This window comes from Canis lupus, chromosome 16 (genome assembly GCF_003254725.2).
Source record: "Canis lupus dingo isolate Sandy chromosome 16, ASM325472v2, whole genome shotgun sequence".
Lineage (NCBI taxonomy): Eukaryota > Metazoa > Chordata > Mammalia > Carnivora > Canidae > Canis > Canis lupus.
In genome coordinates this window covers 41,996,073-42,016,810 of record NC_064258.1, presented here as the reverse complement: position 1 = coordinate 42,016,810, position 20,738 = coordinate 41,996,073, and the positions used below count along the sequence as shown (strand labels likewise).

The window sequence follows — 20,738 nt, the reverse complement described above, 5'->3', positions numbered from 1 at the left end:
TGGAGATTTTATTTTTTATTTAAATTTAGTTTGCCAACATAGAACACCCAGTGTTCATGCCATCAAGTGCCCTCCTTAGTGGCCATCACCCAGTCACCCCATCCCCCCAACCACCCCCTCTTCTGCAACCTTTTTTTTTTTTTTTCATTTGTTTCCCAGAGTTAGGAATCTCTCATGGTTTATCTTCCTCTCTAATTTTTCCCACTCAGCTTAATAAAGATTTTATTTGACACACAGAGACAATACAGGCAGTGGGAGCGGGAGAAGTAGGCGCTCCTCTGAGCTGGGAGCCGGATGCGGTGTCCCATCCCAGGACCCTGAGATCATGACCTGAGCCCAAGGCAGACATTTATGGGACTGAGTCACCCAGGCACCCCTATGTTGTAGCTTTTAAAATGTGTTCTTTCTAAAGTTGGTATGCTCTGGTGATTTGTGTTCAACATACTCTAATACTTTGTTTTTATTACTGTATTTTTGAAATCAGCTTAAATTAAGTAGAAGCTTAAAATCCATTTATTTCTTATCTCCGATCTTCCTTGCCCCTTGTGTCTTAGCTTCTCCCTACAGGCTCTTCAGCCTTAGAGACGCCTCAGCCAGTCAGAGCCTCCCCTCCTTATGGCCCCTGCACTGATCGGTCAACACACAAAGGGTGCTTCTCCCTTGGAAACCTGGTTCTTTTCAAGTACTAACGTTACTACTTGCTAGATGGTTGTGTGTTAGGCGGGGTGAGGGGGTCGAAAAGGGGTATTGGTTTTGGTTTTTATTTTGTGGTTATGGGGCTTTTATTTTGCTGCCAGTGACCATTTCTTCTTGTTCCTATTTATCGTTCACTTTTATACCATTATATTTGAAAATCTGGTCAAGAGACAACAAAGTACTCAGAGTACTGTGCTAATGTTTCCAGAGTCCTCACAACTATGTGAGAATGTGGTGAATTTAGGATATTCAGCAGATGAATTTTTTTTTTTTTGCCTTTTTCCCCTCTTTTAGTCACTGCTTCATCTACCTGTGAGAAATTAGAAAAAGCCAAGAATGAGTTGCAAATAGCTTATGAAGGATTTGTCCAGAAGCTGAACCAGCAGCACCAGACCGATCTATCAGAGCTAGAGAATCGGCTTAAAGAATTTTACACCGGGGAATGTGAAAAGTTCCAGAATATTTATATTGAAGAAGCAGAGAAGTATAAAACTCAATTGCAAGAGCAGGTCTGTGCCTTTGGAGTCTGATCATGTCCTTGGTCATGACTATTTGAATTCTAATTGTTTGATGAAGAACTTCCTTTGAACTTCTTTTTATTTAAATAAGTGAAAAGAGGTTTTTCGATTTTTTCTTAGGATCAAAGCAATGTTGAGTGAAAGAAGGAAAGAAAAAAAGAAAAGTTAAAAAAAAAAAAACCTTCCTTACTACCTGGAAGTAATCCCTTTTGATGTTATACTGCTACATGATTGGTTTGCATTTCTTCTTTTTTAAACTGACACTTAATAACCCACATTTTTCATTTAATAGTATATCATAAGCTTCTCTTTAATTTTCTCACTTCCTTTTAAAATCAATTCTCCATTTAGTAAGTATTTACTGAGTGCATACTATATGCTGGGCACGTGCCAGGGACTGCAGATATGAAGACCAGTATGACAGGCATGGATCTTCTGTGGTCCTATCACCGTGAAACATATCATTAATTATGATGAACTTGGCCTTTTGCATCAGTGAACCCTGGAGAACCTGTGTGTTTGTGTTCCTGAGCGAGGAGAGAGTGGAGAATTGGGAGTGACAGATCCAGCTTGGGTTGTTCTATCCATATTGTCAGGCAGCCTTTTAACTTGAACGCAAGTTTATGTGTCAAGTGTCCTAATACTGCTGCTTATTATTCAACTTAAGACTTTTAATTTTACTGGTAAACTATTTTTTTTTTTGCTTCTAGTTCGACAACTTAAATGCTGCCCATGAAACTTCTAAGTTGGAGATTGAAGCTAGCCACTCAGAGAAGATTGAATTACTAAAGAAGGCCTATGAAACCTCCCTTTCAGGCAAGAATTCTTTTTTTTTTTTTAATAGAATCAGATCTAATGGAACAGCATGATATGTTTTAAAATGGAAATGATTCATAACTTTCCCTTCCAGAGAATACCCTGTGGTATTCAGTTGGGAATGTTTTTGCTTTCTTTTTGCACTGTTCATTGTAAGCAGATGCCCTTTCCCCCTTCGGATGCAAATAATAGTTTGTCACAAATGCCTTTTAAGATGTGAGACTAACTTTTATAGAACATAAAGGTCTTTTTGGCAGTGGTTGTTCTTTACCACCTGAAGTTGCGGGAAGTTGAAAGTGTTAGTTTATATCCTGGACATGGTAAAGGACCCATGCTAAGCAACACTTGCTTGCCAGTAGTCTTGCACAACAGACAATGCTGTGAAAAGAACATGGCACTTGCTGAGTTAAGAAATAATTTTTTAAAAAATTATTTTATCATAATTAGAAAGATTGAAGTAGAAGGAATAGAAGGAGCCACTTCTTTAAGAACACAGAGGGTAGTGGAAGTTATTACACTTAGCTCTGCTTGTCCCATAGAAGAAGCCTGTAGACATGGGGTAAGAACTGGCTGGCCTGCCTTTGGCAAAGGCTTTTCTCATCAGAAAAATAGAGTTGTCACATGAAGTCAGAGATGATAATATGTAAAAGTGACTGGCCCAGGGTAGATATTTAGTAAACATTGTCATTCTTCCTTCCTGCTAGAATTGGGTTCAACTTTAGACTTGTGTTTGATTCATGAAGAGCAAATGGAAAAGTGCACAGGAACTCGAGTGCAGGAGTGTGAAGGCCAGTGTTTGAGGCCCACACACCTGAGATGGACATGCTGTATCCTGTGGCCTCTGGGCCTCTGTGCTCTCCATCATAAAATGGAAGTATCTGTGTTCCTCCCATCATAGGCCTAATTGGAGAATAGCTAGCTTAATTCATTTAAAAGCATCTTACAAATATAAAGTAACATAGTCATACGGCCTCATAATCAACTCTTAGATCTACGTGCTTTAACAACTATTGAATACAATGATCTCATAGGATGTCATTGCCTCCAAAAAAATCCCTTCTTTCCAGAAATCAAGAAAAGCCATGAAATGGAAAAGAAATCACTTGAGGATATGCTTCACGAAAAGCAGGAATCGCTGGAGGTAGGTAAATCTTATTTACACCTGCTTCCCCAAAATACCCTCATTCCTGAGGTTTGTGTGGTTTGGGCAGTGTTTCTGTGTACATTTGCTATGTTTCTGGTCTCTGCCTGTTAACTTGTGCTCCACATTTCATTGTTTGTTTTAGAAACAAATCAATGATCTGAAGAGTGAAAATGATGCTTTAAATGAAAAGTTGAAATCAGAAGAACAAAAAAGACTATCAAGAGAGAAAGCAAATTTAGTAAGTTGTGTGTGCTTCTCCATCACTACTGAGTTTTCTTCTGTTCAGCTGCCTTGGAGGGTCAATTAAGTGTTCAGTAGCTAGAGAAATGATATGGGTTTGGGGTCCTTTTCATATTTTGCAGAATGACTTTTTTAAACTGGCTTCTTTGTTTACTGGTGTCTTTTTAGAAAGCCTCAGAACTGACATACAGATGAAGCTCAGTACATTGCAAGTGGCCTAAGCTGATAGCCACAGGAAAACAAGAAAACTGACAATGAGAGTTAGGGTATCATGGGAAAACTACACTTTTTTTTTTTTTAACTAACTGGTATATTGAGATATAATTGACATATCAGGACATTCATCTCTTTAGATGTGCAGTTCTGGATCACAAGCTGCGCATCAGTCACCTGTTATCTACTTTCAAAACATTTTGCCATCCCCAAAAGAAACCCTGTACCCCTTCCTCTCCACACTCCATGTCCTCCCTGCCCCCAGCTCTAGGGAACCACCAGTCTACTTTCTATCTCCATGGATTTGCCTATTCTAGACATTTCATACAAATAGAATCCTGCTCTGTGTGGCCTTTTTGTCTGGCTTCTTTCACTCAGCTTATGTTCTCTAGGTTGATACATATTGTAATATGTGTAGGCACTGTGTTCCTATTTATGTCTGAACGGTATGTCCTATGGATAATCCTCACTTTTGAAAAAGTACAAATTTATCTCATAAGCTCAACTTTCTCTTGCAACTTGTATCCTTACTCCCCCGCCCCCACCTTACTTTTGAGAAAAAAGAAATTCTTTTCTGTTTCTATCTCCACCACCATTTCCATTCCATATATTTGTGCACGGAACTGCAGAAGCAAAGTTATTTTGCCACTTAAAATCTGCCAGCTTGAAAAGTACGTCTATGTGGGTTCTGAGTGAAATCTTTTGCTGATGTCTTTGGAGGACACCCTCTAGACACTTGATTACAATTAGATTAGATGAGATCATCTCCAGTGAAACTTCAAAGCTATTTATTCTGGAAGATTCTTAGACAAAGCAGCGATTTAAAAAAAAAAAAATCTCTAGATTTACATGCAGGGTGTAAACCTTCAAGTGGTTCCAGAAGCAGATTTTAAAGAGCTTCCTGGAACTGCAGCAGCTTTTGAAAGTGAACGGAAACAGATTGAGGAAAGCAGGGTTACCTGATGCCTGACCTCTGTGGGAGCACATCTGAAGCAGGCACAGGCTGGCTGGGAAGTCGGCAGAGCTGCTGTGGGGACAGGGCTGTGAATGCCCCAATATTAGAAATGGATGGAGTGATTATTCTGTCCCCTTTTAACAAAAACAAGATGGGATTTGCTACCTCTGGGGAGGGCGGAACACCATATGTAAAAGGATGGCAGTACTTGAGACCTCTGAAATTTGGGAACGAGCCCTGGATTTGCAGGCTTGGGTGTTACGCCTGCTCTGGCACTTTCTGGCTCTGGCATGTTCCCAGATCTGGGCGTCTGAGTTGTGGAACTCACTATCTCCCATGAAGTGAGGGGTTTGAATAAGTAATCTGCGAGGACCCATTCCCTGATCTTCCTTAAGGATTGATCCGGAGCATTAACCACTGCCCAGCAGGATAGTTTGGATGATCAACACTATTGACACTTGTCTGAGAAAATCCCTATTAAACAGCTGATCAGTAGATCTGATGCTATCAATTTGTATGTTTTGAATGGTTCACTTGGATTTCCATAAATAAAACAAGGAGTCAGGATTGCACCCTGGTGGTGTGCTCCAAGAGGATGTCTCCCCTTATGTGGTGTTTATTTTGGACAGAATTTTCGCAGTGCATGTGCTCTATGCCGTATAGGGGTCAGGTCACAGAATAAAAAAGAAGTATAGGCCAGGCCAATATAGTCCCATCGTAATAAAAGTCCCAAAGACACAGGACATTATTGTCATTTTGTTGTTTTGCAGAGCACCCTATAAATGGACTGCCTTTTCATTCCTGATCAGTTACTGACTTTGTTGAGAGAGAACAATGATTCCCTTTTTCCCTCCAAACACCAGTAAAGGACTTGTAATAGCTTCATCTCTAGCCAAAGTTGTTTTGTATTGTGAGCAATGGGTTTTTTTCTCTTCCAGTAAAGTACTTGGTACGACCAATATTTTTCCATGTTAAGTTCTGATGAATGAGTGAAATGTTTGTTTTCAAAGATGAAATGTTTAATTTCATTCCTATAACCAAAGCCTTTGAGATTACGGTTCTTAACCCTTTTTTCCACTTCTTTCTCTGAAGCTGCTGTAAGAAAGTCTCTTGCTACTTGTTTGCCCAGTTTCTAAATCTAATCAAATACACTTTCTATTAAGAATTTAACAACATGTGTTAAGCAGTCAGTCAGAGCTGTGTTCTGTTGTGTCTGTTCCAGAAGAACCCTCAGCTCATGTATCTGGAGCAAGAGTTAGAAAGCCTGAAAGCCGTGCTGGAGATCAAGAATGAGAAACTACATCAACAGGACATCAAGTTAATGAAAATGGAGAAACTGGTATGTTTCTTTCAGAGTTTTACCCAATAGAACAATGTCTGTGGCATAGGAACTGAGCTCTGAACTAGAACTGTGGAGTCGTTTTAGCTGCTGCTTAAAGATACTTGGAAATGTGCAGACAGTAGAAGAGGTTACATTTTCTTCTGTGGGTTTGCTTGAGGCTTATCTGTTGCTGCCTTCTGGAACATTTTTTTCAAGGAACATAAAGCAGCATTTGGGTCCTTGGAAAAATCACAACAAACTAATTAGGCTTCTGTTTCAGGCATCTGTGAATCTTGACCCATCTAGGAAGAATTTTAAAATCATGTAAAAATCAGTACTTGAATATATCACCAACTCTAGGCTGGTGTCTTTATGCCCAAAGCAGTTGAATATGTAAGCTAACCACCTTAGGGCAATTCAACTTTCTTTCTAAATTCTTAATCTCTCTCGTGAAGTAGAATGTGATAGAAAAGTCGTGCTCTCAGAAAATTAATCTGGTTGGATAAATGCAAATGTTATGAAAAATATGAATGAAGCTGAGTTTGAGGCCCCTAGGCCAGAGCACTGATGTCAACCCATGACAAGTCTCCCCGGAAGTCCGTGCTCGCCCAGCCCTGGAACACAGATGCTGGTAGCCAGGAGTCTCACCAAGTGGACAGGGTTTGACAAGGCAGCCTCAGTGATCCCAGCCATTGCTGTACTTTGCTCTTGACTGTGCCAGCTGCCTCACGGTGCTTGTCCCTTGTCCTCTGTCCCCTAGTTATGAGTGATTCATTATTGAGTAACTGAGTGCCTCGTTCAAGCTCAAACCAGCTCTGGACAACAGGGAGTCTAGAGGCAACTCTTTGTTTACTTTTTTGTTTGTTCGGGTTTTGGTGTTTGGTTTGGGTCAGTTTTCTTCTAGAGACACCATTACCTCACTGTGGAGGGGAAGGTAAAGGTGAAGCCCCCATCTGGATATATGAGTGCTTTGAATTGCCAGGAAGTTTTGATTTTTTCTTTTAAAGGAAGGAAAGAAGAACTCTTAGGATTTATTAACATGCCTAATCTAGTGTAGACCCCAGTTCCTGCCAAAGGGCATCCTGTAACATCAAGCCTGATACCTCAGCTAACATGGCGCTCACTGGTGATACAGTTAACCTTGTTAATAATTTGTTGCCCCATATGCCATTCATGCATCCAAACTTTTTAAAATACCATATACATGAAGAACAGTCTCTGCTGTAAAATTATCAAGACATTATAATTTTTGTTGATCCATAAGTATTTTTGTTTCTTGCCATGTCCAAGAGGTTATCATGGTATTAGCATTGCATGCACATATGCAGAAGAATGAGTTGATTGATAAAGTAGTCACGGGTTTACCTGTTGTATCTATAGGTATACCTCAGTGAATGTTACTGTGGGCTCGGTTTCAGACCCCACAATGCCAGTATTGCAATAAAGTGAGTCAAATGCACTTTTGGTTTCCCAGTGCATATAAAAGTCTATTAAGTGTGCAATAGCTTTATATGTTAAAACAAACAAAAAAACCTCAGTGCACATACTTTAGATAAAAAATGCTATCTAAGCTTTCAGTGAGTTGTAATCAGTACTCACTGTAATCACAAGTCACCATAGCAAATGTAATAATACTGAAAACGTTTGAAATATTTCCAGAATTATCAAAATGTGTCAGAGACGTTGAAGAGAACAAATGTTATTGGAAAAATTGTGCCAGTAGACTTTCTTGACACAGGGTTGCCACAGATCTTCGATTTGTAAATAAATAAATAAATAAATAAATAAATAAATAAATAAATAAATAAATACAATATCTGCAAAGCACAAGGAAGTGAAATATGATAAAATGAAGTATGCTTGTATTTGTAAACTCTAAGCCTCTGTAGAAATAAGGCTCGTAGAAAGCAAGGAGGCTTTTTCAGCACAAAAATTTTGGTATGAAGACTAGCTTTGCCAGTGGTCAGCTGTGTGGCATCACCGGGGCTAGTCTCTTCTATAAAAAGAAGAATTGGATGAGATGATACTATCAGGCCAGTCCCTGCCCAGTCTCTCATTCCAAATCTCACCAGCTCATGTTTTATCTTGAATTCCTTTGTGATGACTGGGAGTTCCAAGGCTCCCTTTTTTTCTTACATTGTCTCATTTGGGGGAAATTTATTCCACCTGACAGGCTTGTCCCGAGCATTTTCTGGATCATAGGAAATGGTAAGAACACCAGGACTCCCAACCAAAAGTCATAATCAGAGCAGATGAGTCATATGAGTCATACGCTGTAGAGACAGGGATTAGAATTAATTCTGTCAGAGCTGTGATGTCACTACCAAAGCAAGTAATAACAGTTTACCTTTAGAAAGTCATGGGATGTAATCAACTCTTTGTCACGTTAAGCAATTAGATGTCTTCTGGGATTATAACTTTTAATCTCTCCCCTGATCAATTTGTTTTCCTTGAAAGCTTAGCCTGGGCAGGCCAGCAGGAGAACAAATGTCTCTTCACTGAACCGAAGAGGGAGGCTCTCTCTGATGCCCCTCTTCCCGGTTGGTGCTCTACAGAGCTTTGAGAATCAGCACTTTGTGCAGCCACCCCAAGGTAAAGGCTCCAGAGAACCTGGAAACCATGTGGAGGGCCACAGTAGACATTGCCAAGAACTGTTAACTGCTGGCCTGCTAGGAATTTTCTTCGAACATGGGAAATTTTTTTTCTCCCGAATTTACTGTAGGAAGCTGTAGTGCAGGCGAGCTGCTGTTCTCCTTTTACCACCTTGAAACTGAAAGAGGCGCACAGCCCCCAGTGCTGCCCAGGGCAGAGCACCGATTCTCAGGAGCGGATCTAAAACAATGTGACCCGGAACAAATCCGTTCCCCCTGGGTGTCTCAGTGGCCTGGCATACATATTTTTAAAAATCTGTCTCCAGGGATGCCTGGGTGCCTCAGTGGTAGAGCATCTGCCTTTGGCTCAGAGCATGATCCTGGGGTCCGGGGATCGAGTCCCGTATCCTGCTCCCTGCAGGGAGCCTGCTTCTCCCTCTGCCTATGTCTCTGCATCTCTTTGTGTCTCTCATGAATAAATAAAATCTTTAAAAAAAATAAAAAAATAATAAAAAATAATAAAAATCTATCCCTAGATGTTCTGTGTTGCTGCTTTAGATTCTTCTTGAATGCAGATACTTCAGTCTATTACTAAACCTGCCTTAATTAAATCTGCCCCAGTGCTCTGGGGTGAGGAATGTGCTGAAGGGGAGGGGCTTTATTTTTAACCTATAAACATTGGCATTCTCGTTTACACCAAGGTGGACAACAACACCGTGCTGGTTGACAAACTGAAGCGATTCCAGCAGGAGAATGAGGAATTAAAAGCTCGGATGGACAAGCATATGGCAATTTCAAGGTAAAAAAGAAAAAAACAAAAAACAAAACGGTCCTGCGTTTCCTGAGCTCCTCCCTTCCTTGAGTGACAAGTGTTGCTCTCTCAACCATGCTCCAGCAATGCGCCTCTGCAAGTGGGACTGAAGCATGTGGTTGGTTGAACAAGTGCTCACGGCCCCATGGAAAATTAGATGGGAACACTTTTGTGCATTTGCCACCACAGTGTGGGCCACTGCGGTCCCTGGCTTATTGATCCTGAGCGTGCTTTTGGGGAAGGAGCATCCCAAGTCCAAATAAGAAACAGCCCCAGACATAAGAGAGTCAGAAGACATGGAGAAAGGCTGTGGGAGGGTCACCCAGCCAACCATGACCCCCTCCCCAGCCTACCCCCCTACAAAGGTACTTTACCTTTGGCTCAGGCTCAGGTTCCTGGTGTGTGGCCAGCAGCCACACCCCCTTGCCCAGCAGTTCTGTGCAGGGCTCCCCTTTTGTTCCCAAGGGCTTGTTTCGGGGGCTCAAATTTTAAATGCTAAGCATTTTTTTTCAAGTGGTTTTTTTTGTTTTTGTTTTTGTTTTTTGTTTTCAAGGCAACTGTCCACCGAGCAGGCCGTTCTGCAGGAGTCTCTGGAGAAGGAGTCCAAAGTCAACAAGAGACTGTCCATGGAGAACGAGGAGCTGCTGTGGAAGCTGCATAATGGGGATCTGTGCAGCCCCAAGCGGTCCCCCACGTCTGCCGCTGTCCCCTTCCAGTCCCCAAGGAACTCCGGCTCCTTCCCCAGCCCCAGCATCTCACCCAGATGACGCTTTCTGGAAACCAGGAGACTGTCCGAAAGCATCTGTACAGTTCTGCGGGACTGACCCTCACCATGCTCACGGGAGCAAGAGCTACAGTGGTGGACGTGTGATGCCCACGCTGGGACTGGAGGGTCGCCACCCCCGAGGCTCCATAGGAGACTGGAATGCTGCAGGAAGACTTGCACCCAGCCCAAGAGCCTCCTCCCCAAAGATCTCCGAACGGATCTACATGGACACCGTTGCACAAAGCACTTAAAGAATGAGAGGGTCTTGTTCATTGCCTTTTTCACCTAAGCATAAGGGGAAAAAACTCTCAGGGGCCTGTTAAGATTTATAACCTTTATAATGTTCGTCACCACAGACACCTTCTTGTGATTTTTACTTTGGTCTGACTGGGGATGTATGAATGAAATGGATGCCCGGAGTGTCGTGTGTCTGACGCTGTCTCCTTTGCTGTGTACTCAAAGTCAAACGCGTATATCTGGGTATGTACTAATCAAATAATAGCGTACGCATTTCTGCAAAAGCCATAGAAGGAGGAGCAATAGTTGCTTGGATCAAGATTCTCTAGCACCAACTCAGCTCAAGCCCTTGACAGTGGGGAGCAGTAATGACAGGAAAGGCTTTGACTTGTCCGCGTCTACACAGTTCTGTATCCTTCTGGAGTAACTTGGCAGTGTTTTGGTGTTGAACCATGTCAATTGATGCTACTTAGATTTTTTTTCTGTAGATTTGTAACGTACCCATGTGAACCTAACGAGTCTACAATCTATTTTCTCAGGCTATGAGCAAATATAGAACCCTAACTTTTCTAAAAATCTGTATAAAGAAAAACGGCAGCACCAGTGGATTTGCTTCTGCCTTACTTTGATCTATGCCCACAGATTGAAACTATCTGCTCTCCCATCATCCTCATCCCCCCCCTTCCTCTTCTCCACACCTCCTCCCCCACCACCCCACCTCTCAGCAGAGCCACAAAGGCAAACCTTCTACCTCCTACCTACTTTTCTCTGGGACAAGGAATATGCTTTTCCAGAGCCAGCTCGTCATCAAAGTGCCAAAACCACTTTCCAAACAAACCAAGGCCTGGCTCTCATAGAACACATTTTGGGAAACCCTAGAGAGGATGAAGAATAAGTCATTAGCTATGGTAGGATTGCACGCTTACTGATGCGTAGCAACAGCCTGTTTCAGGCAGTGATGCAGTATTTAAAAAATAAAATAAAAAATTGGGGGGTGGTGGAGGAAGATAATGCTAAGTTTCCATGTACCCTTTGAGGAATCCTGCCATGAGAAAGTAGCAGAATAGTCAATGAATAGAAAATATGTAGTATACACAGCTCTGAGTTATATTTCAGTTTTTTTTCAGAACTTATTACCGAGTTATATTTCAGTTTCTTTTCAGAACGTATTACCTCCCCCAGTTCTAATAGTTTGGAGGGAAGTAGAAGGAAGAATTGTGGCTTTATCTCCTTCTCCCTGCAAGTCAGTATTTACTAACCTGTGTTGCTGAGGTCCAGTGGCTGTACAAGTGACCCCTATAGTGTAGTAACAGTCGGGATACTAGAGGTGGATATTTGAGTCCTCATTTACACACACACACTACATAGCGAACTGATATTCATGGTGCATGGTGGGATGCATGGTGGTTTTATTAGTGACTGTGTCTGAAGCCTTGAACCTCCAACAGCTTCTTATGTATATAACCTTCTATGTTTGCTTCTGATAAATGGGAATCTGGGTTCACTGCTGCCTCCTGGAATATCTCTCTGCCTGCCCTTCTGGGTTGTTTTCAATGCCATTAGCCAAAGTTGGGTTTGCCATCTCCTACACATGGGAAATCTTGTGCTGTTCCTTGCTGTCCTCCATACTGTTTAGGTGTCTGGGGAAATCAATCTCACACAATTAGTACAAAATGTCTTCAGATAATGGGAGACAACAGGAGAGTAGATAGGAAACGAGACTGAGAACTTTAAGATTTTTTTCCAAACCAAATGTTTTTCACGTAGGATGCAAAATGTTGGCACGTCATAAAAATATGGATGTGTAAACTAGTTGTGCTCAGTTTGTAGTGATGGAAAATGTATTTTACTTTGATCAAATAAATAATGCTGGAATATTCAATATAAGAACCGCAACCTCTGACCTACTCCACCCTCCAAAGAACCCAATTTTTCACCCTTCTCAAGACCCAGGTGACCATTTGTTTCCCAGGAGCTTCCAATGCAATGACCAAATTGGTCACAGGCTGAAATCTGGCTCTGAGAGCCAGACTTACAGGTAAGTTTCTCTGAATTCTAAGCTGTGTGTATTGGAGAAATTTTGACTGATCTTAACAATTTTGCTGTATAAGGTAAGAAAATGGGAAGAGCTAAGCTCTAAATATTTTTGAAGATGGTAAAAAAGCCTAAATGAGGTTGAATCCTCCTTGATCTAGAAATCTATCTTGTATTGAAAATCTTTCAAAACACATACTCTAGAATGACCCATCTAGAGCTAGTACTTTGGAGTGCAGCAGCTTAAAAAAGCAAATTAAATTCATTTTTTTGATAACTTTATATGCAGCATGATACATAGTTGAACCATGTACTGTTCCATTTTTAGATCCTCATGTATTATGGTTGTGTTATCAAATAGTATCTTAAGTATTGACCCAGGCATGCTGCCAACAAGTCCTTCTGGGTGTACTTCCTAAACAAATACTTGGCTCATTTAATATTTTTTATAAAAACTTGCTCATTTAATAGAGTTTTAATTTTAACATCAATGCTTTTTTATTATAAAAAAGTAGAAAATGCATGTACATAGGTAAGCAATCAGAATACATGCTTTCTGTCAGAGGAGTTAACACTTCTATTATTAGACCGAGTGACTTCCTTTTAGTTTGGATGTCTGGGTCTGACTCACAGGGCCGGGGGTGGGGTTTGGCACTTGACATCAGCCTCTGGCAAAGCATGAGTCAAAAGAACCCCAAAGCGGGTCATGTATATACGAATGAACTTTCCATCAATTCATTATACTTCATTTTCCAAGTCAGGAAAACTCAACAGTGGTGGCAACTGTAGTCTCCCCTTGGAGATTCTGAGCAGTGCAAATATAATATCCTACATCAGTGGTCTCCAAATCTTCGATTGTCATGACGCTCTGGGAGATTCTTGTGGTGTGCCCCAGGCCTCTATGGATCAGCCGCCAAGTGTCTTGAATTGTCACAGGCCTTTCATCCTGTTGAATGACACCCCCATGCGCTGAAGCACAAGCAACAAGCTGCTATAAACAGCTCCCATTCACCCTACACCGTTGGGTGTTCTTTTCAAAGTGTAAAATACGTACTTAGACTATTTGGTATGTGTAGCACAGGGGAGCTTTTATGCTGTATAAACATTATTCTGTTTGGCACGTTCTTTCTGCTCTTCAGTAAATGGCTACTTAATACAAAATTTATTCTTTTGGAACCCCAAGAATGTGGAACTGGTATTAGGCAAAAAAAAAAAAAAAAAAAAAAAAAAAGAAAAAGTTTCCACTGCTCTCCTCTTTACATTGCTCACTCACTGGTTCTTAGTCTCAGAATTTAAAGCCAAATGTGAATGAATAAGAGCTCCTAACTATTCAGATTTGGGGGAGGGAGAAGTAGAATTAGTCAAATATGCCAAAGGACTCCAGTGGGGAGAAAAGTTGTACCGAGGATAGGTAACATGATGCCCTTGATGACATAACTCCCTATTTCTAGAAAGTAAGATGGTCACTTTTAAGATGCTTCATCCAACTTTGGTAATAAGAATGTAGTGTGTTCTGGATTAGTTTAACATAACTGTAATATTACCAATGTTAATAAATACCCTTTCTGCTCATTAAAAAAAAAAAATCTGTTGAGCATCATTGATGTCTTTGAAGTGTGGCAACACTTCCTTTACCAGGAAACTACTTTTCTCTGGGGAGAGTTATTTTCCACCAATCATAGCCTGTAAGCCAGAAGTGTATTGGCTACTGAGTCTGTCTTGGGAGGCCAAATCTCTTCTGGCAATGAAGGAATTATTCCATGTTGGTAGCAAAGCTGTTTATTTTAGTGAGCAAAACAGGCACAGAGGCTAAATGGGTAGTTATCGCTCTTTGGAAAGTCTATTTTAAAATTATCTCTGGCCTCATAGCACCTTTTTGCCATGGCCTAGGCTTATATGCCCACTTGGTGGATGTCCTCACCACAGGGCACAGTTTGTATGGGGAGAGCACTCTGCTGGAAACTCATTGGCCTCCAATTGACCCAGCATTGGGGGTGGGGAAAGAGGGAGGCCCCATCCTTGCTTAAAGGTTATGAAGAAAACCAAAAAAAAAAAAAAAAAAAAAAAAAAAGGTTATGAAGAAAACCTATAGAGAGAGTATGCTGAAGTGCCTAATGGAATCCACTTCTTCCCTGTCCTTTAAAAAAAAAAAAAAAATACTTTTAAATATACTGAAATCTCTTAGAAAACCAATAAGCCTGCACTTCTACCATAGTTCCACATATTTCTCACACTTCTTAAGTTCCTATCTCTTCATTTAGGGGTGAGGATGGGGGACAAAACTGTGAATGGAGAGAGCCCACCCTTACCTTCTGTCCTGGATAGATCCACCTGAATTCCACCTCCACATCAGGTTCCCCTAGGACAGTGCAGAGAACACTGAGGTCATCCCCACTTCTCACTTTGTTTGAGGATGCCAAGATGGTTGTTGATGGAGGGCCTCTGGGAACTGAAAGAAAGGAGACAGGGAAAGTGAGATGGAATCCATGAGTTTGTCTCTAACGGAAAAAAAATCTTGAGACCTGCTTAGTTCTTTGAACGGAACTGTAACATTTCTGCCTGCCTTCCAGCTTTCCCAGCCAGCTTCAGGCCTAGGCTATCCCACCACTTCTGGTTTCCTTGGATGCCACCTCTCTACCTTGATGGTCCAGGATGGGGTACTCATCCAGGACTCCTGGGCCCAGCCATTATATTTACACTAGGAGAGGAGGCTCAAAGTTCTGGCAATAAGAGGAATAAGAAACATGAGAAGAAAGTGTGTGGGGAAAGAGCAAGCAGACTATCAGAAAGGGGCAGTCTGGGAGGAGGGCAGCTGAAGGGGTGAAAAACAGACCAGTGTGGGGCTGCCCATCCTCAGAAGGAAGAGGAGAATGTCTGAATCTGAGGAAAAAGACGTTTGCAGGAGGGGCACAAATACTACATCTGTTCATAGTACCTTTACTTCACAGCACTGCAGAAACGTTTCTTCACTAGGGGTTCGTTCCCCCAGGACATTTTGATGGCAGCCTTGAGCAAGGCAATGGATTAGGAGCTGGGACTGTAGCAGTAAACAACATAGACGTGGTCTCTGAGCCCTTGGGAGCCTCTAGTCGTGGTCTGGGGAAGGCAGACACTGAGCAAGTAATTGTACAGTAAATGTAAAACTTGAGCTGTATTATGAATGATGGAGAAGCCCAGTATGTTCTAGAAGTTCAGAACAGTCTGAAAAGCAAGGAAGGCCTCCATGATTGGGAGAGCAGTGTTTGAACTAAAACCTGAAGGGTGAGCCTAACAGGTGTCCCTAACAGAGGGAGAAGCTAGGAGGTAGCCGCAGCCTGGGAATCACAGTGTGCAGAGCCTCCAAGGTGAGGAGGATGAAAGCCAGGTGGGCTGCAGGTCAGGGAGGAGGAGGAGTGCAGAGGCTGGTCCAGCAAGCACTTGAGTCCACGAGCAAGATTCTGACTAGAGGCCTGAGAAAAGCAGGAACCTACTAAATGGCTTTAATTTTAATTCTAATCAGCTGCAATGTGGAGGACAGAGAGAAATGGGGAAATCAATTGAAAATGTAGTTGTATTAGTCCCAGGAGCAGATGACGACAGTTTGAACTTTTTTTTCAGTAAGGATGGGGAGAAATAGGGCATGAAAAGTAAGATGTGAAAAGGATTTGATGGAAGAAGTGAAAAGGACTGGGAGGGAAGAGACAGGACTGTCAGGGTGACTCCCAGTTTTGGGCCAGCACATGGGTGACTAGTGCTATTGCTAAATCTGGGAAAACTGAAGAGCCAGGTCCTGGAGGAAGACTCAGTTCGAGGCAGGGCCCATGAAGCAACCAAGTGCAGATACCAGATTGGGGGTTGGACACCAGAAGCTGGCACTCCCAGAGCTGGGCCACACACACTCGGGAGCTACCGGTGAGCAGACATGAAGCAGAGTGTGGATATGGCCGAGGCTGGCCAGGAGGAGAACAGGCATGAGGAAGAAGAGTGTCTTGTGGACCTCCAACATTCACAAGCTGGGGAGAAGCAAAATGCTGACAAATGAGAATGTGAAAAGTCAGGGGAAAGGAAAACTTGAAGCCAGGGAAAAGGCATTTCACATAGGTGTCATGTAATCTAATAGGATGAAGACGGACACTTATCTACTGGATTTAATAGCCTGTGAGTTCCAAGGCCCTGAGCAAGAGCTGCTTTGGTGGGACACAGGGTTGAGAGATGAGGAGCGTGTAGGAGAGAAGGAAACACGGAGAATGGGGAGCACCCTCTCAGGGCATTTGGCTGTGATGGGATAAAGAGAAGACCTTAGTGGATGGCTGACGATGGTCAAGGAGGGTGTAGACTTACTTGGCGGTGGCGTGTTGGGGGCCATTGCCTGCTAAATCCCATGGCTGAGAACGAGAGGCAATAAGGAGTCCACATTCTCATTTCGGAGAACCATTTGTTCTTGGGGCCACTCATGCCTCTTCAGGGCTGCTCAAGCAGCAGGATTGCACACACAGACCACCCACCTTGGTCAAAGAAGAGTTCTTGGGGAAAAGTACATGAAAAGGAACCATTTCTTCAACTCACCTACAGGGGCTGTGGGCAGGGGGTGCTTTCTGTCCTGGAAGTCAGGAGAGGGAACCCCAAAAGAATCAGTTGTTAAGGGGACAACATGTTATCCTGCAGTAGGAAACTCTGCTGGCTGCTCCTGTGCCACCGGGGCAGGGACAGGGGGCCTAGATTGTGTCTCTGCTGTAAGTTTCTCATTCTGACATGTTCCAGAGTTAGGGGAACAGAAGGACATAGAGATGTCAGGGGCTATATCCTTTCTGAGACCACACCACATCATGGACCAAAGAGTACATGTGAACAGCAGGGCCTTCAGCAGAGGACCCAAAAGGAGAATCGGGTTGAATCCGACACAGGCATATGCCCGACAGGGGCTGCTTAGGGGTGAATTCCTTATCCATGGCAAGATATTGGAGCCACCATCTGTCCCATTGGGTTCAAGGATAAGCCAGGTCAGTAAATACTACCAAGAGACAACTGCCTCTGGACTGCAGCCTCTCTCCTTCTAACCCCTCCACCACTACAACCCTCCCACCCCCCCCCCCCCCCCCACCGACTCCGAGATGCTGGAGTCACCAGTACCGCCTGCATGCAGGTGAACAGAGCAGAAGCAGACTTCATGTCAAATGTAGGGTTAAAGATTTTAAATGAACAGTGTTAGAAACTGGAATGAGACTGTCTTACTAATCAAAGTGCCTGTTGAATGTCGAATTGAACTGAGATCATTAAGGGACCCACGTCCCTTAGGAAAGTGGGTTTCAATATGGCAGAGTTGAAGAAGAGGAGAAAGATGTATTTCATACATGAATGAACTCACTGAGTCAGAACTCACTAAAATCACTCAAAAAATAGTTCCATTTTTACCAGAGAGATTTGAGCATACTTCAGTTGTGTCAAGAAGTGGGAAATGAGGCCAACTGGAAGAGACTGAACTTACCCATCCATAGCATTTGCCAGTAGCTCTTGGCACGGGAAAGGCTAGAATCATGTTCTCCAGGGTAGTATTTCCATGGACAGTGGGAGGACAACAGATGGGCAAGGAGTTGAGGGCACTGACAGAAAGCATAGCAATGTCAAGGCCTGCACCCCAAGCTGGAAGGGCAGGAAGGGCAGGAGGGCACTGGGAAATGTGGGGAGGAGGGTAGAGGTGAGGACAGGCCCAGCGGAGTCACTGATGACTGAGCAACGATCTGAGCAGGGATGAGGCTGTGTGTGAATTGGACGTCTGACTCAGCGAGTGACTATCCAGTTAGAGCAGCTGTGGCTGAGGACAGGCTGAAGTTGCAGCTGAAGGAGGTGTTCCCGAGGTGGAAGGGATGAAGTGGTCAGTGAAGCAGGCGCGATGAACTCCAAGTGGATGTTGATGTCACCCAGAAAGTGAAGTGACAAGGAGGACAACGAGCGAACAAAGGCAGTGACTGGAAAGGAGACGAGAAAGGTGGTGAAGCCATGAGACTCAGAGTAGCAGAGGTTCCTAACAGAGGATGGGAGGGCGAGGGTGAGGAAGTGAGAATGAGCACAAGAAAAACTTGACCTTGAGTTGGGGAGGGATGGTGCCCTTAGGAGACCATGGATTTTGGTTACAACAAAGAGGATGCTCTCATCAGAGAGGATGTTCTAAGAGGTTGGAAATACTGGAGAATTGCTGATCCATCACACAGAGGTAGTACCAGAGTGAAGAGTGGATGAAGGGAGTTGAGGCATGTTGGGTCAGGTCACAGGCAATTCTAGAAATGGCGGTACAGCAGAGGAGCCTTTAAGAGCAGCATTCTGTGCCTCCTAATTTCCATCCACAGTTGGGAACAGCAGTACATGATACTGACCAGCCGGAAGAGACTAAAGTCTCCGTACTGGTAGGAGCAGGCTCACCTTCCACGTAGAGCAGCTGGTACTTGACTGAGATCTGAGACTTGCCCCCAGCCTCCGCCTTGCAGTAGAGCACCCCCTGGTGGTCGGAACGAGGTTGCAGATACACAAAGCCTCTCTTCACATCATAAACAATGTCTGTCCCATTGACTGGGATTTCCTTGGCTGGGAACTCCCTGTGGAGGGTGACTTTGGCTGACAGGACAGTCACCCGACAAGGAACCACAGCCTGCCTGTCCGGGTTCAGGTAGACAACATCAAAGTAACTGGGAGAAGGTACAAAGAGTTCTCCTTTCTCTGCAAAGGGAAAGATAGAGATTTATTTATTCTGGAGAAACAAGAGTACTTTAAGGATTTTTACATTCTTAGGGCACAAAAAGGGACATGCCAATATACTCCGATACTAAGTTTTTATGCATAGAAAAAGCTATTTTTTTAATGCTTCCCCCCCCGCCTTTTTTTTTTTTTTTTTTATAAAACAGATTTTACTTCCCATCTCCTTAAAGGAAACAAAGAGGTTTGAGATCAAGCCCGAATCAGGCCCATGAATTACCCCACTGAGGAAGCAGGGAAAGAGACTGATGTCTTTAGGAGGTTAAGAGAAATTTTAAAACTCTTGAACAATCTGCTGTGAGTCTGGAGACGTTAGCCCCAGAGCACATGCTCCGTAATGGCCCAGTGGGAATGGTTCCCAGCCCAGCAGAACCTCTGAGAGGCCCAGCCCAGCAAGAGTGCTGGTATCCTCATATGTCCTTACAACCCAGAGGACCTCATTTCCTGCCAAGGTCAGTGGAAAGAGAATCAAGTAAGGACAGCCAGTTCACTAGTCTCAGGTTCTGAGCTCTGCTTGTCTAACTCTAGGCTGGGGAATTCAGTCCATTTCTTATATCCTCCTGTTTGCTCTGAAATCACTCTCCCTGTACTTTAAATTCTGATGATGGCATTTGGTCTTACAGAAATGAGAGAAACAAGAACCGGCTTGCCCATACATTTATTCCTGAGGAGAGTCAAGGGACTGTGGGTTAGGGTTTTGTTTTTGGCATGGCACATTAAATCCTTTGTTTTCTGGATGATTCTGTGAGGGAATATTATAGTTCTTGCTAAGAGAAATCTTTGAACGTAATCATACTCCAACATTTATTAAGTTGTTCCCTGTTTTTCCCTCTCAATGTTCCTGAAACAAATAATTCTTCTTGGCTGTCTCCTCCACCAGCCCTCATTGTGTCAGTTATATGATATTTTAGGTTGGGGACAGAATTCCTAGACACAACATCAAATGTCTTCATGGATCAAGAGTTCTTTGGCTATGAGTGCCAAGTTCAATGACAGGGAAGTCTTTCCCTGGCTCTGAGATGGAGAAGGAATTGAAATAGGTCATGGCTCAGTGAATCTCCATCTTTGTAAGGCTCTATATCACACTGAGTGATTTGTGCCACTTTCATGATAAATTGGCTGAAAGTTAAGGGGCACTTTGGTCAATGTTGTATCTAAAACCCATGTGTTCACACAGAGTAAGTCTATATCCTTGGATGTATCACCATAATCTCTGTGCTTCTACATCCCATTTGCACAGAGAAGAATCTGGAGTAGTAAAGATAGCTTTTGAGCAAAAGCACTTGTGGAATTTCTGACTGTGAGATTTAGAAGCGACATTTATTTTAAGGTTTTATAGAGGGAACTGAACCAGTAAACAAAGCCAGGAAAATAAGTGAATAATCCGAATTCCAGAATATAAAAATATGATCTTGTACTATAAAACAGTCTTTGATTAAGGAGGGCACATATGATGTGATGAGCACTGGGTGTTATACTATATACTGGCAAATTGAATTTAAATACAGAAAAAAAATATCTGAAAGAAGTAACCACACAAGTTGCTTTAACAGAAAAAAAGACATATTTGTAATTAGCAGATTCCATCAACCACCAACAAAAACTTTGCTGAAGTTCATCTAAAAAGTTTTAGATGACATATGACCCCTGCAAACATTTGCAGCTACTCA

At 42.9% G+C, this 20,738-nt stretch overlaps 2 protein-coding genes across 8 annotated transcripts in view; one reads left to right on the top strand and one right to left on the bottom strand.

Annotated features, from left to right (window-relative positions):
- The window catches only part of MTUS1 (microtubule associated scaffold protein 1), a 165,616-nt gene extending 153,418 nt beyond the window's left edge, over nt 1-12,198 (top strand). For 5 of the 7 annotated variants that reach the window (XM_025469116.3, XM_025469193.3, XM_025469391.3 and 2 more), the window contains 7 exons: nt 991-1,205; nt 1,925-2,030; nt 3,098-3,171; nt 3,317-3,412; nt 5,805-5,921; nt 9,196-9,293; nt 9,859-12,198. In XM_025469116.3, the coding sequence (XP_025324901.1) occupies nt 991-1,205; nt 1,925-2,030; nt 3,098-3,171; nt 3,317-3,412; nt 5,805-5,921; nt 9,196-9,293; nt 9,859-10,072 (920 nt within the window). In that variant the 3' untranslated portion in view covers nt 10,073-12,198. The remainder of the gene's footprint in view (nt 1-990; nt 1,206-1,924; nt 2,031-3,097; nt 3,172-3,316; nt 3,413-5,804; nt 5,922-9,195; nt 9,294-9,858) is intronic. The other 2 variants (XM_049094939.1, XM_049094940.1) reach the window with 2 other exon arrangements.
- Nucleotides 12,199-12,815: 617 nt separating this feature from the next.
- Nucleotides 12,816-20,738, bottom strand: part of PDGFRL (platelet derived growth factor receptor like) — a 65,409-nt gene continuing 57,486 nt past the window's right edge. Inside the window, exons 4-6 of the mRNA XM_025469652.3 lie at nt 18,739-19,032; nt 14,652-14,791; nt 12,816-13,288 (exon numbers count right to left, since the gene is read on the bottom strand). Of these exons, the coding sequence (XP_025325437.1) occupies nt 13,100-13,288; nt 14,652-14,791; nt 18,739-19,032 (623 nt within the window). The 3' untranslated portion in view covers nt 12,816-13,099. The remainder of the gene's footprint in view (nt 13,289-14,651; nt 14,792-18,738; nt 19,033-20,738) is intronic.